Source organism: Marmota marmota, unplaced genomic scaffold (assembly GCF_001458135.2).
Source record: "Marmota marmota marmota unplaced genomic scaffold, marMar, whole genome shotgun sequence".
NCBI lineage: Eukaryota > Metazoa > Chordata > Mammalia > Rodentia > Sciuridae > Marmota > Marmota marmota.
The window spans coordinates 40,565,940-40,582,203 of record NW_026000108.1 but is presented as its reverse complement, the minus strand read 5'-3'; the positions used below and the strand labels follow the sequence as shown (position 1 = coordinate 40,582,203).

The following is a 16,264-nucleotide window of genomic DNA, read 5'->3' as shown; positions in this document are numbered from 1 at the left end:
TCTACCTATATATACTTCCCACAGAGATCTCCAAGATAAAGAATAAAAAGGCAAAAGCTCTGTGGAGCTGATGACGTGTCAATACAAGTTCCTCAGTTGTAATGAGTGTTCCATGCTGATGGGGAATGTGGATAATGGGGGAGCTGTATATATATGGGGGCGGGGGGCATGTGGGGAATCTCTACATCTTCACTCACTTCACTGCTGTGAACCTCAAACTGCTTTAATAAATAGTCAATTTAAAAAGAAAAAGGGAAAAAAAGCACATTGCAAAGTGTTACATAAAATGCAATCACATTTAGGCTAAATATGAAATGAAAATAGAGATAGGTTATAGACACAGATGCACAGAAAAGAAATCGAAGGAGTGAAAGAATACAAAACAGTGATGTGGTTTTGCTTCTGGAAAATAAGAGAGGGACAGGGAAGAGATACAATGGAGGAAAAGAGGCTTTAACATTACAGTTCTTACCCTTCTACATTGTTTGAATGTTGTACAGAGTAAACGTAGCCTTCTGTTCCTTACATAAGAGAGCAAAATACCACCCAACATGACAGGTAAGCAAACAAAAAGACAGGATCAAAATAAGCCAAGTGCCGATGGTCTTTACATCAAGTGATGTGTCTGAAAACTCAATAACCCAAATAACATCTTAAATCTTAAGATGTCTATGGGTCCATTAGAAACATAGAGTCCTACTGTAATGTTGCTAAGAAAGCTGAACAGGATGGCTTTAATATATATGATCAAACTAAAAACAAAACAAAAAAATGCTGGAACCTCAGCAAAACTTTAAATTATATTTATATATACATATATATCATTTATTGAAATATAAAGATCTCCATTTACAGGTTTTAAGAGGAAAAAAATGAACAGGGGCATTTGAAATACATTTTGTATTGATGGCCCTTCCCTAGCAAGTTCTTGTCACACATTCACCACACCACCATTTTGGGAACATGTAAGTATTTTTTCTCTTTATTATTTCTAAAATATAAATTTTGGACATTCAAAAGTGCAACAGTTAATGTGCCTGTGGGGAATATCACAGTTAAAAAAATATAAACAAAGGCAGTGATACAGCTTGTCATAAATGTTTTGGCAGTATTCTCCAAGTCTATATAGAAATACATATATACATATCGATGTATAACATCATTTTATCTCATGTCCCTCTTCACAAAAATAGGACCATTTTGTACAGATTGGCAGACCACATTTTAAGGATATCACCGATCATTTAAAAAAAAGTCACAAATTGTGTTTCGCAGGCCAGCTTTGATTGTCATCATAAAAATAGAAAGCAAGGAAGGATTGGCAATTTTTCTCGAGGGGGACTTTGCAGGAGATTCAAAAGGAAGCAAATCTGAGATACACTGAAAACACTGCAAGGGGGAAAAAAAGAGTCCCATTTCATCCTAGGTGGGAGCATTTGTAAGGACTGAAAGCTGCTGGTCTGAGAATCTTTGTTCAGCCTCGGTGATGTCATGCAAGACTCAAAGTAACATCAGAATGCAAAGCACCAACAAAATAAGGCTGTGCAAGGGAGAGTGGGTGATAAACAGAATGCTTGAGCTGTGATTCTAGAAACACACAAAATGTATTTCAAGTCTAATTGGCTCCACGGAACCTGACTAGGTTTTCGTTTTTAATTGGCCAATCTGGCTCAGTCTTCACACTTCCTATGAAAAACGTGGGTAAGAAAGTTGGGGCTTGCATTGAGATGACACCAGTGGGTAGTCAAGTACCTTGTTATTGCTGCTACATCTTCCAAAGCATCACCTGCTGGAAGCACATACAGTGATTGCAGTAATCACAGCCCATGTTTCATTCATTTGGTGTCGGCAATTAAGAACATTGCGGAGAATGCCGATGAACCCTCACTAACCAATTTGACAGTTGGATGGATGTGACAGTCCATCCTCCCACCTAATCCCAAAATATTAGGAAAACTTTTTAATCTTTTTCACCAGAATATTGACCTGGCTATCTATCCAGAGACCAGGAAATGTTGCAAACAGAATTGTGTCATGTATTTTACATCCTTTTCCTTGAGGGGGACAAATCGGTTCCACTGTGTAATAGGAAGCTGTGACTTCACTTTGTCTTCAAACTTTTAGAAGATGTGCCAAAACCAAGATTTAGCTTTCCAAGCCTCAACTAAGACTGGAAAGTTAAATTAAGGGCAGCAATTGCTAGATATATGGCATTAAATGTCAGTGACCTAAAGCCAAAAGGACTTAAATAGTAGGCTTCCGACATGGTTGACTTTTAGCTCAGTTCCAAATTTCCAATTATTGTTTTTTCCCCATGGCAACCTCCTGTAACCTAAGCCAGTGTTTTTGAAAAGTGACTGATCAGAATAGCCAGGGAGTTTATTAACATAGAGGTCCCTGCTTCCCTCAAACTTAAATAATCCAGAATCTCTGGAATGGAGACATAGAATCTAGTGATTGTAGCTGCCAGTCATATGTGGAAATTAGAGTCAGGCTAATGCACACACAGCCTTCATGAAACAACACCTTTATCGTCTCAGGGTTTTAAACTCTCTCTTGGGGGAAAGAGATGAATGAAAGAAGCTGATGTTAGGGCATCCTTCTGGTTCTTAAGGTTTGTAGATTTGGGGATCCACCATAGTTATCACAGGTCATGAAAGAAGTCTCTGCAAATCCTTTCTTCTTGCTGACTGTTATAATTTCCACTGGATCATGACACAAGAAGTCACTGGCACAGGCTCATGCCTTTCTATTGAGCACACTGAGGATTCAGGGGTTTTGCTTATTTCTAATCCCATTACTTTGTGGGTCATTAACTGATTCTAGTATCATGGATTAGGGAACCTATTTAGTACACAATTAAAAGCTTTGACTTCCTGGACATTACTACTTATACTTTGCTCTCTATGCTTACTAATTTTATCAACTAACACTATTATCATATTTTATAGAGAAACATGTTATTTAATATAAATGTCAGAAACTGTCAAACTTGTCACCTACCTAGTAAGGGTTTTTTTTTTTAATTGTGCTTTCTCTGTAGGGAAATCATGTTACATATTACACATTTAGCATTACTGATAACAGTAGTATTATTATAAACATTGATTATAATACGAAAATGAGTTGTTGGGCTTCTAAAGGACCCAAATCTATCAAACAAGGTTGGTTAATTGTTATCTTTTATCTCTTTAACATTGAAAAAAAAGGTAAAATGTGATAGTACCAGTACCTTTTAAGGTTCAAGAGTGGTTTTGCATGCACTTCATTAAAAAGTTCAACAGCAGCTGATAACCAGGTTTCAAGAGAGAAGTACATGGATGGATTGAGTGGTCTCTTCAGAAGTCCAGAGAAGATAGTTAATACAAATCTAAACACATCCTTGGTTAGAGTTATTTACATAAATACAATGCTGGAGTTTTGTTGCAGTACAAATTCTGTCTGTGGGAATCTCACCAATGCCCTTGAAACACAAAGCTCGACTTCTGTGGCCTTATTATTCCCTTGTCCACCTATTTCCAAACTTCACACACCGCTGAGATGCTCCTGAAGCATTGCAAGAGACAACGCTGAAAAAGTTCATTTCAAAGTATCCCATTCATTCCTATGTAGAAGGCTCCCTGAGGCCCTTGGCTGGGAACTTCACACATCACCCAATCCTCCTCTGGACCGTTGCATTGTGATAAAGTGGTTTTCTTAGAGGGACCCGAAAGTGGCTCCTGGAGTAGAAGGTACACCCCAAATCTGCTGGTTACAGGAAGCTGTCCTCCACCAGGTCTGAGGAGTCTATGCCAATGTCGTCCATCATGTCGATGTCCTCAATGGTCTCGTCCTCTCTCTTGATGAAGGTGGAGCTGCTGGAACCTGTCTCAATGGCACTCTCTTCAGAGGTCTGTGAGCTGGCAGAGGGGGAGAAAAGGAAAGGTGAGGCATGGGTACTCATCAGCTAGGCCGTGACCCTGTTTCCAGGGTGGCTGCCAAGGCAAATGAGCAACACTCGCAAGATTCTTTGGCACTCACACTCAGGTTGCCAGGTGTGGCTACTCTGCCACCATGACAGACAGCTGCTCATCATCCCTCGCTGCACGGGTCACATGGAAAACCAAAGTGCACAGGCCTTCTTTACTCAGCTTTCCTTCTCCCAGGTCTTACATCTGAGTTGCTAACAAGCTGTAATAATTTCTACTTTCCCTATGCAATGCTAATGGAAGAGAAGATAAGCAATGGCTGATAAAAAGTCCTCAGGAAGGAAGAGGGAGGAAAGGAAACCAGCTGCAAGCACAGCCAGAGCAGCCACTTGTTCTCCCCGAGACTTCCTGAGCTTCCAGACTGAGTTCTGGGGATTTCACCCCTCTCTCCTGAAATGTCTGTTCCCCCTTCCCATTGCATCCTGTGCCCTCTAAGTCTCAAAGGACCAGGTGAAGGCTCTTCCTTACTAGAATATGGGCTAAGAGGGAGGGTAACTAGAGTAAAAAAGCCTTAGGTCTGGGGTGGACTTCACACACCTTACTTAATATCCTGAACTTGAACTTGTCTTCTTGCCTATAAAATGGCATGACAAGAATGCCCAACAATATACCTGCTGGGATGATTAAATAAGGTCATAATCATGAAGCATACAAATGTTCAATAAACGTTATCAATTATTATTCAAACTTGTATTCTGAATCTGAATAAAGTCTGGGCATCACATGATAATCAGGGAAGAGCTCTTAATTTTCTTATGTCTGATCACAATATTGTGATCATGTGGAAAAGTACTCTTATTCTTAGGAAGTGTGTGTGTTGTAACCTGGGAGGGAAGTATCTTGGTGTTTCCCACCTAGTTGCAAATGATGGATCAAGAAACATAAAGTTTGAATATGGCTGTATGTGACATGCTATGCGTATGTAATAGGTGACGCACAACATCGATCACTTACATAGAGCTAGATAAAGCCAATGTGACAAAATGTCAACAACTGTTAACTCTAAGTGGTAGATATATTCTTACAACATCTCTGTACATTTAAGCATTTTTCACCAAAGTTTTTGGGAAAATCCTTTTCCGTAAAGTCACCAGCCTGTCATGGTTCCCTGTCTGTCCTCCCTTCTGTGAACCTTACAGTCTTATCCTTGCTCAGCCTTGCATTGCTCTCTGTGTTTTGCCGTATATCTTTTTGCTCCAAACTCATCATCCTCTGCTGATGGGCAGGACCAAAGTTTATTCTCCTAATTGGGAGGCTGCTGTACACATGGTTTATAGACCATAAAGAGAGCTTGGCCATCCATAAGGACATTGTGTGCACCCACACTCACACACCCTCACACGTGCTCTCACCCTCCAGCCACGTCCTATCTGGCCCACTCTGACTCCTTGGTCCATGTTCCTCCTCTCTCTATCCATTTCCAAGTGGGGAACCAAGGCTGGCCAATTGGAAGCCTAGACACAGTGATTGGAGAGCTCCCAGAACCCTGAGCTGTGCTGTCCCTTCATGATCCCAGACTGGGACTTTCCCTGGAACTGAGCCTTTGCCTCCCCATTTATACCCTGGTCCTGGCACCTCATTTTGAACCCCAGTCTATTCGGCTGGTCTTGATGATCACCTAGTCCTAACGCCCCTCTCTCTGGAAGCTGGATGCTGCTTGTAGGTCCCTGGCCCCAGCTAGAGGCCCAATCAATCCTTGGATACTACCCCAACCTAACTAAGATTTGCATTGATGACACTACCATAAATACCATGGTAGGAACTGATGCCCCCGCCCCCCCAGGTGGAGGGGGAGTTTGATAGGTAAGTCAGACCCCTCTGTTTATCTATCTTACAAGCCGGAGGCAGGAATGTGGGGACAAAAGCAGGTAACTGCCACTGGGAGTGACAAGCCATTCCTGCCAGATGCTTTGGCACCCAAGCTCAGGCTTCACAGTGACAGCTGACAACTGGACTCTCAACTGGTTCCCGAGCAATTGTGCCTATCTTGTAGCCCAAGGCCTGGTTCCGGTGAGTTCTAACCTGATACTCTGAGCCCTCCACAACAAGGCCTGTCTTTCCATGCCCACTCCCCTCCCAAGGCCAACAAATAAGCCTTAGGAGAAGGCTGATAAATTCCCTGTTGACTCCTGCCTGCCTGAGCCCAAAGCCTCCCAGCTGGGTCCCCTCCTACCCAGCCCATCTCACCACTTAGGGCCAGAGTCTCTCCTGACAAGGTGAGGATATTTGGGATATATCATAAGTGTTTCTAAGAAGACCAAATACATTGCCCTCGTAGAAGTTCAAATTAGCAAGTCTAACAAGTACCTAGCAACTAGAATTGTTCTCTTTGTAGAATGTAAATTCTGCAGCCCAGCCTGGTATTTTCCTAGAAAACTTCTAGGCATCTTTCTGATATCATTTACCCTGTGATTTCTAACTTTATTTTGAAGCAGAACCCTTTTACAGGTGACATATTACTCAGAACCGTCAACACAATGAAAGCAAATGGAGAAACAATCTGAGGCAGAGAGGGCCCCTAGACCCACTGCCCAGCACAAGCCCCCAAAAGTGAAGGAACACTGCTTGCTAAAGGAATATAAGCCCATTGTAAAAGCTACCTACACAAAGCATAATTAGAAAGGTAAGTCAGACAGGCCATTTGGCCCCACCTCCAGTTCCAAAAACAAAAACTGTGCTTTCCAAATTACCCAGAGCCTCCAGATAAACAAGGGCTGACTGTACCTTCTACTTATATTGGTTAGAGAAAGTATAATCAGAAACCTCCAAAACACTGCTATGCTCTTCTGCCTAAATAACTGCATGTATTTAACTGACTAAGGAAGAAGGTAAAGCAATGTCCTGAACAAAGGGAGGAAAGACCCATGAGCAATGTGGACCCTGAACCAGGAGCCACTATCACTCCACCAAAGGCCAGGCGATGAGAGCTGGGAACAAGGTCGTGGCCCTGTCCATCTGGTCCACTTGAGCTAGCAGTTCTCATACCTGGCTGAGCATTAGCATCACCAAGGTGAATCTCAGTAATGATCACCAACACTGCTCATGTCACAAAAGACAGTAGGACGGTTGTACCTCCTGACTGAAGGACACACATCATCTCTGAAGCATGTCTTCTGAAAATCCATCTGACCCAGTCAAGCCTCAAAACCAACACTCAGTAATACAACTAATACAGGAGAAAATAAAGACACCACAGGGATGGGATCGGCAGGATTCTGAACATGGAGCCCTACTTGCAAACACTCTGGTTCCTCACAAATGATATACAAGGGGCCACAAAGGAGGCCAGGAGAACTGACAGAGACACATCACCAAATGCAATGTGTGACTTTTATTTGGGTCTTGAATAGAAAAAAAACAAACGTACAATAACATTTGTGAGATGACCAGGGAAATTGCAACTCTGGGTATCTGTTGCTCTTAAACCACTGCCCATTTCTTAGGGTGAGAAGATGGCACAGTAGTTATTTTTAATAACTTTTAATAACTGTAGCATTTTTTTTTATAATAGAGCACTTATCTCTTAGAGAAACCTACAACAATGTTTACAGATGAAATGATATGATGTCAAGGTTTGCTTCCAAATATCCAGAGGGGACCCAGGAGGTGAAGGTATGGTTGTGCATGCAATCAAACTAGCCCTGAGTTTGGACACATCAAAGTTAAGTGATGGTCACCTGACACTACTATACTATGTAAATTGTGCATTTGTTAGAAATTCTCCATAATACAAGTTTTAAAGGAAAGAACAAATCAGCCTGGATGTGGCTTGAATATTGGTAGTTTTTAAATCCTCTCCAAGTGATTCCAATTTGCAGCCAAGATTAAGAACCACTGATGAAGCACCAAATAACCTTGCCCCGTGTCTCTCTCTACTCCAGCCTCAGCTCAGTGACTTTCTAAGATAACAGAGAAAAGGCATGTATTACTAATCCTCACAGCTGCTGTGTTGGTGTGATCAAATGGCCCAAGGACTGAAGTCAAAGATTCTCCACCAGGGAAGTATGACTCTGTCACATACAGTCCCAGGTGCAGGGACAGATTAGAATAGTCTAGAACGTGTTTTCAAAACTGCAAAAGAACCCTGGGGATCGTGTACCTTGATCACCCAGTACAGTTTGATATCCAGAAGAGCCTTGTTATCAGTAGCCTGGGTTCTCCCCTTTGGGAGTGCTGGGGGAGGCAAGGCGGGCAGCTACCTGTGTCTGTTCCTCTTGCCCAGGTCTTCCTCCTCAGGAACAGGGTCGATGTCAGGCAGAGGGATGATGTAGCCACTGTCTGCGCTCAGTCTCTGCTCGTCCAGGCCACCTTCCCAGTCCTTCAGCTTGTCTTCCTCATTTTTGTAGGTGACGCCAATGTATGCATTGTCCGAGTCCACACGCATGCGTGCCACAGCGGGATGGTCACTCTTCAGGAAGTCCAGGTGAATTTTTTCATAACTCTGTGAGCATTAATTTCACATATTTAGTCAAGTATCATTAATAAAATTCAATGAATATAGACATTCAGAACTTATTACAGTTTAAATGTGTTTCCAAACTACCTCAAATACATGGGATTTAGATAATCAAAGGACAATCTTATGTCCTGAGGACTCAGGTCAAAGATTCTCTGCCAAGGAAGCATGACTCGCCCACACACAGCCCCAGGAGTCAGGGGACATATGTGACTTATGTGGGAAGTGTTTTCAAAACTACACAGGGCCCTAGGGATTGTGCATCTTGCTCCCCAAAGATGAAGACATGGTGAAGCTCTTCTACTGTTAGATCTTCAGATATCCAGAGCCCCTTCCCAAAGTCAGAAGCTAGGACTCCCACCCAGCACTCCCATAGCTTTCCTCACACAGTCTCTCCCAGGTTCCGATAGAAAGGGGTGGGGACTTCTACTGGGGGCAGAATACCCAACATCTTTCTGATCCCTAAATGTCAGGGAATTCTAACCTCCAATATCAAAAATGCTATTTTCCAATGGGCATTATGACACACAGACATAATTCCAGCTACTGAGAAGGTTGAGGCAGGAGGATTGCAAGTTTGAGGCCAGCCTGAGTAGCTTAGGAAGGCCCTGTATCAAAATAAAATAAAAATGGCTAGGGCTATAGCTCAGTGGTAGAGCACTCATGCACAAGGTCCTGGGTTCAATCCTCATTATAAAACAAAACAAGACTCTATTTTAAACAAAAATTTCAATCTCTTCCCAATCAGAGCATCTTTAACCAACCTAAGGTTATTTTCCTTCTGCATCCACTCTGTCTCTCTTATAGAAGTTGGATCTGGAGACTATCGTGCTAAGCGAAATAAGCCAATCTCCAAAACTCAAAGTTCCAATGTTCTCTCTGATATGTAGGTGCTAACCCACAACAAGGGGAGATGGGAAGAAGTTCAGTAGATTAAACAAAGGGGAATGAAGAGAAAGAGGGAGGATAAGAAGTGGAAAGACAGAGGAAAGAATCTGATATAACTTTCCTATGTTCATACATGAAGACATCACAGTGAATCTCCACATCATGTAGAACTACAAGACTGAGATCCTATTTAGAATAAGATAGGCTCCATATTTATATAAATATGTCAAAATATTCTCTACTGTCATATATAACTAAAAAGAACAAGAAACAAATAAAAGAGGCATTTCCTTTTTTTTAAAAAAAAAAAAAAGAATAAGTTGTAGTGGGCACTGAGGTAATCCAACTCAGGTATTTAATTCACAGTTCAACATATGGGAGTTTCCAGTGCAATCTCCTAATGCTGTATCTCCTTGAGGTGGAAGAGAATTAAGCATGGAAAGTCTACACAGTGACTAATGCAAATCAAAGAAACAGAATTTATTACAAATTCGCCTGAGTTGCCCTTTTAAGGCCTCTGCAGAAAGTCGTTTCACTCATTTACACCTTCTGCTTGGATCCACGGAATGACATTTGTTCTTTTGCACAATGCTTCCTTTGCCACAGAAAACCAGCTGGAGCCACAGATAACAGGTTACTCCTTCCAGTCAGCTGGTAAAAGCCAATTTACCATGGATTTAAGTGCATGGATTTAAATGCATTCAAATCAGCAATTTAATGAACGTGGTTGTCCTGACACTTCTAACTACACAGGAGTTTCAGATACTGAAACATCTGGAGAACAAAGTGCTTACAGGTGTCATGGACATAAGATGAAAGGGGAGCCCCACAGAAAGGGGAGGTTTTCATTCATCATTGCTACCAGGAGCTCGTGGGGCACTCCATGAAGCCCCAGACACAGGATCACACAATCTGTGTCCTCCTTTGAAAATGCTGCTTTCAATCAGTGCTAACGGTGTTGGCCTAAATGCCAGCCATTCTCTCCCTGAGGACTCATGGTCTTCCACCACCCTAACAGGCCCAGACAAACCTTTTTATATTGTCCAGGCAGAAGATTCTCCACTATCTCGCTCAGGTGGTAGAAGGAGGGTCTCTTCTCTGGCTCACTGTTCCAGCACTGCACCATGATCTCATAGCTGGAGAGACACAGGGCTCGGAGTGGGCATGGGTAGAGTAGGTGGGCACCCCCAACCCCAAAGACTACATGGCAGGAACGTGGGACCATGGAGGGGGAAGGAGCTCACACTTCACTGGTGGCATGGTCAGGTTTGGCCATCCGGTACCCACTCTTGATCTTATTGTAGAAAGTAGAATCCACCATCATGCCAGGGTAGGGTGTGCCACCTAAGAGGCAGAGAAGATAAGAGGATGGCAAATGAACCGCATGTTGCTGGAAGGCTTGAGGTGACAGAGCACACTGAGGAACACCTGTGATCCTGGTGCCTCAATGTCCTGGTTCTCCCAAGGAAATTAAGTATTATCATCTCTTTGACCTGCAAAGGGATGCTGGGGATGTAGCCCAGTGGTAGAGTGCCTGCCTGGCATTCACAGACCGAGTACCACACAAAAAAGAAAAAAACTTAACAAGGACTCTAGGTCAGTCTAGCCCAAGCACCTTGGGCAAAAATTCTGCATTTTTAGAAAGAGTATTAAAATGTTTTTCCATGCTTCAGATGATTGGAGCTACATACATAAGCAAATCAGAAAAGCAAGGGGAAATTCTGAATCATCGGGGGCAAGAAAATTATTTTGACTAGAAAAGCTCAAATAATTAAAGCAAAAGTCAAAATTGGGGTTTGGCTTGTCTAGATAATTCTCTGCTTTTCNTCGTGCTCCTCTCCCTCCCCAGGCTACCTTCCCCCGGCTCCCATCACCATCAGGTGAGAAGGAGGAAACACTCCCCTACACCTGGTGAACCTTTCAACCCAAAGTCCCACATGAAGAAGCAGCCAGGGAATGGGTGTCACCAGGAACACTTATGGTAGGAGAAAATCACTGTGACATAGCCTAGAATAGAATCCAGGGGCCAGGCGCAACCCCCAGATCTCCCTCTCAGTCTGCACTGGCCCACAACCCAGTAAGGACCAATGGTGGGTTCACACAGCACGCAGCCCAGCAGCAATCAAGTCCTAGAGCTGGGACAAACACTCTCCCTTCCAGAGCAGTTCTAGAACAATCCAAACAAGCAGAGCTGTCAGGCCCATACCAAGAGAAAAGATCTCCCAGAGCAGAATCCCATAAGACCAGACATCGCTCAGCGTGGTGTAGAGGTTGTCAAAGATGCTCTCAGGAGCCATCCACTTCACAGGAAGGAAGGTCTGCAGAGAAGAAGGGAGGACATTAACCCCCAGTCTCTTCACTGATGATCTACAGGGGTAGGGGTGGAAAGGGGTCCTCCCAGGCTGAAAATAACTTGCACTAATGATGTTGCCTTGCAGGGTCTTGTGTGTGCTGTTTACTGCAGCACTCGCAGGACCTGCTACCCCATGGGTTCTTAATCCATATTTGGCGACTAATGGTCAATGTTGCTTCCCACCTCTTCCCAAGGAATCATGTCCCAAAACATTTAATCCTGAATTGTTGCCCATAAAATGTGAGCCCTGAACAGACCTGTCCCCTCCTGGCAGGGATTCCTAGGAATAAAACTAAGATCCAGCCATCTGTGAGCTGATTATAGCTTTTGAACATTAAGAAATGTGTAGTCATTTTCAAAGAATCACACACTGAGATGTATTTTATAGCTTCTGTTGTGAATCTAGGTCCAAACATCAGGGAAAATACTAAACTGAGGTAGATACATAAAGTAACCATATTAGCATCCTTCCAGAGACTTACAACCTCACATGAACAGGTGAGAGCTTGGCTCTACCAATACCAAAGTTTAGAAGAGTGTTCAAGGTGCCTAGGAAAAGCCACAGCTACAGGTCATGGTCACATGAGTACCTGCGGCACACAGAGCAGAGACACAGGACAGAGTCCTCTAGGTGGATGAGGCAACCCCTGTGAGCGGTCTCACAGCCAGTGCAGTGGGGTGATGTGGAGTTACACCTGTGGGTAGCAGGTGTGTTCTAAGCTGCTTCATCTGCTTTCAGGTGAAAGGGATGGAGAGAACAGTTTGAGCAGACGATTCAATGACTTTTAAAGAAACTGTACCTCTAAGACATATTAACTCAAATGATCTTAATATTTTGGGGGTCACAGGTGCACCTTTTGAAAATCTGATAAAAGCTGAAACAGTGTCTCTGCAAAGCCTTGCCTGTATCTGCATGCACGCAGTTTGCTGATCAACGGCTAGCACTTCCTGTTTGTGTCCATATTCCAGGCACTGCCTTAAGCTCTTTACATGAATTTCCCAATTTAACCCCCTACAGCGGCTCAGGAGAAGGCACTACTACTGCCTCCATTCCACAGATAGAAACTAAGGCATAGAATGGGCAAGGAACTTGCCCAAATCCCAGCCCTCCTACAAGGTGGTACAGGTACTCATGCTCAGGCCTGAGCTTTAGTGAACCCCGGGAGCCCATTCATGAATCTCCTTATTAAAAGATATAGGCTCCCAGTGGCAAGAAGCAGCAGCTGACTTCAGAGAAGAAAAGGAAGGAGGGGAGCAGGCTAAGTGAGGACAGGGGATACATACACTGCCTTTCGACACGTAGTTCGAATCGTGCATGATGTCCCTGGCCAGGCCAAAGTCACAGATCTTCACAATCTTCCCTTGTGCTAGGAGGACATTGCGAGCAGCCAGGTCCCGGTGGACACACTGGGTAGAAAGAGAAGAAACATTCAGGGTCAATCCATCGGTGGTTAAACGGCAGCACTCATGCCAGACTGGCTGCTCCATGGTGGCACTTGAAGCTGAGGACGTGCACCTAGGGAAGTCTGTCCTGGCATGGTGGGCTTGCCCTTAACCAAACCCCTTTAAGACACAGAAAACTCTGGAGAAAAACAGACAGCCAATATTGCTAGGACCCAGGCCCTCCCTAGGGGGAGAGGAGGAGAGGGGTAAAGGAGAAGCAGCTACTGTCACCGGCCTCTCCCAGGTCTCTTTCCTGCCGTCTGCTTCCCCCCTCCCCTCACTCTGAAATCTTCAGCCAGGTCTAAAGATATCACCGTTCCTTGAACCTACATTTTTGGAAGCCAAAAACTCCATTCCTCGGGCAACTTGATAGGTGAAGCTCAACAAATCCAACAAAGTAAGGCCTTCTGAGTTGTCATCTGAAAGGAGGTTTTTGACTTCTGAGTCTGCAGAACAGGAAGGAGAGCAGGACAGCATGAGAGCTCACCCACCACTAGGACTACCATGAGGCTGGGCTGCTTGTCAGACTGCAGAGGCTTGTCCAAAGAACACATCCAAAGCTATTTTCTTATGCAGTTTCTAGACCTCCCAGGTGGGTATCTAAGTGTGCAAAGGAGGATGAGAGCAAAGCTCAGGGCAAAAGCACTTGCCTCACATGCATGAGACGCTGGATTCAATCCCCAGCAGTGCAAATAAATAAAAAATGAAAAGGTTCTTTCTTTAAAAATAAATTTGTACAAGCTGAGCATTCATTCCTATCCCCCAAATTTAAAAATCCCAAATGCTCCAAAATCCAAAAGTTATTAAGTACTGACATGGCACAAGTAGAAAATTCCACACTTGACCCCATGTAATAGGTCACAGTTGAAATGCAAGTACACTGAAGAGATTGTATACAGTTACCCTCAGGCTCTGGGTAGAGGTATAGATGAAACATAAATGAGTTTGTGTTTAGACTAGAGTCCCATCCCCAAGATATTTCATTACATATATGCAAAGTTCCAAAACCTGAAAAAAAATCCAAAATTCAAAACACCTTTGGTCCCAAGCTTTTCAGTTAAAGAGAGAGTCGACCTAAATGCACGCAGAAAGACATACCTGATTTATATATGAGTATGTAAGAACACAGGGCCATGAGGACCAATCAAAACTCTTCTCCCTAATGGGTTCTCACATGTAGTTTTGTATTGTTGTTGGTTTTTGTTTTTTGTTTTTGTGTAGTACTGGAAAGCAAACCGAGGGACTCACACATGGTAGGCAAGTAGTCTACCACTGAGCTACATTCCCCACCCCTTTTCATTTTTTATTTTGAGATAGGACCAAGTTCCTGAGGCTGGCCTCAAACTTGCAATTCCCCAGCCTCAACCTCAGGAGTATTTGGAATGACGGCCTGTATCACCATGCCCAGCACATATCGATTTTGTTTACCTCCCAGATTTCTTTTTTCCAACCTTAGTTAGTAATCACACCAGCCATCTTTAAACTCACACATACACACTGAAATTTTCTGTGACAAATATACATGAGGACAACAAGAAAAAAAAAATGGTTTCTAAGAACTGTTTTATTTTATTTTTCAAACTACCTTCCTAGTACTTTGGCTTATAACTCATCAATTAAAGTACAATTACCAATCAGACAAGCAAAAAAAGCTTAAAGACCAGGGCCAATAGAGACCAGGGAAGGTGGGGAGTACAGGAGGCTACTTTCTAAGCCACTCCATGGCTGAGACCAAGGTAGTGGATATATGGCTTCTCAGTGAAGTGGATGGAAGAGTTATTTCACTGGAATTGAATACTGGACACTCAGAGACGGTTGGGAACTCAGAAGGTTGGATACAATAGAATAAAGAGAAAGCCCATGGCCAGGGGTGACCCTGGGGAAAGCAGGAAGGGCAACTTGAGGGAGCCACATTTCAGGCATGGCTTAGTGCAGAGAAATCTGAGATCAAAAACATTGTCTGGCTGGTCCAGAGGCTGCCTGCACAGTACACTGGTTCATGAAAGACGCATCATGTTTCCCAATTGTCCATGGAGAGCTGAGGCAGGAGCCATTCTGAAGCAACTATGGGAACCAGGATCCAGGAAATCTGAGCTGGGTCTAGTTCTTGGTCCAGCAGACACCTGCCGCAATAACCCTAAACTGCTGCCTAACGAAATCAAGAGGCAAAGCAGGTACAGAGTGTATGGTCAGGGAGCCTGGGGAGAGCCTGGCTGGCCCCCCCCCCCCCACTTTTCAGTCTGGCAGCTCAGAGCAGGGCAGGAATTTGAACCAGTGGGTGTGACTGTGCTGGGGAGTGAGCCCGGGAAGCCAGGAAAGGCAGAATCCACAGGCAGCTAAAAGGGCAAAAGATTGGCTCCTCCCCCTCATGAGTGGAACCCTGGGGAGTCTCCTAGGTGCAGTCTCCCAGGTTGATGGGCAGCTACCAGGCCCCAGAAGTGCACCAATTTTAATATCTCCCAACCAGTTGTCACTCAGCAAAGCCCCTGGGGCCTGCCTAGACCTAAGCCCCACCTTCAGGAACTCCACCTACAGGAACTCCTTTCACAGGAACCCTGCAGTGACTCCACCCTGGGAGTGGAGCTGACAGTACAGGTTCAATGCAATTCCCATTAAAAGTCCAATGACGTTCTTCATAGGAATAGAAAAAAGCAGTTGTGAAACTCATTTTGAAAAATAAGAGGCCCAGAAGGGCCAAAGCAATCCTTAGTGAGAAAAGTGAAGCAGGAGGCATCACAATACCAAACTTTAAATTATCCTACAGAGCTTTAGTAACAAAAACAGCATGGTATTGGTACCAAAAAGGCAAGAAGACCAATGGAATAGAAGACACAGAGACAAATCCATATAAATACAGTTATCTCATACTAGATAAAGGCGCCAAAAACATACATTGGAGAAAAGATAGCCTCTTCAGCAAATGGTACCAGGAAAACTGAAATCCATATGTAGTAGAATAAAATTTAACACCTATCTCTCACCCTGCACAATAATCAACTTAAAGTGGACCAAAGACCTAGGAATTAGATCAGAAACCCTGCACCTACTAGAAGAAAATGTAAGCCCAACACTCCAACATGTCAGCTCAGGAACTGACTTCCTTAACAAAACTCCTAAAGAGCAAGAAATAAAATCAAAAATCTACAAATGGGATGG

At 43.7% G+C, this 16,264-nt stretch overlaps 1 protein-coding gene across 6 annotated transcripts in view; it reads right to left on the bottom strand.

The window, feature by feature from the left end:
* Window positions 1–953: 953 nt before the first annotated feature.
* The window catches only part of Pdgfra (platelet derived growth factor receptor alpha), a 48,176-nt gene continuing 32,865 nt past the window's right edge, over window positions 954–16,264 (bottom strand). For all 6 annotated transcript variants that reach the window (XM_015482116.2, XM_048784469.1, XM_048784473.1 and 3 more), the window contains 7 exons: window positions 13,439–13,554; window positions 12,950–13,072; window positions 11,519–11,630; window positions 10,557–10,656; window positions 10,343–10,448; window positions 8,168–8,409; window positions 954–3,899 (listed from right to left, as the gene is read on the bottom strand). In XM_015482116.2, the coding sequence (XP_015337602.1) occupies window positions 3,752–3,899; window positions 8,168–8,409; window positions 10,343–10,448; window positions 10,557–10,656; window positions 11,519–11,630; window positions 12,950–13,072; window positions 13,439–13,554 (947 nt within the window). In that variant the 3' untranslated portion in view covers window positions 954–3,751. The remainder of the gene's footprint in view (window positions 3,900–8,167; window positions 8,410–10,342; window positions 10,449–10,556; window positions 10,657–11,518; window positions 11,631–12,949; window positions 13,073–13,438; window positions 13,555–16,264) is intronic.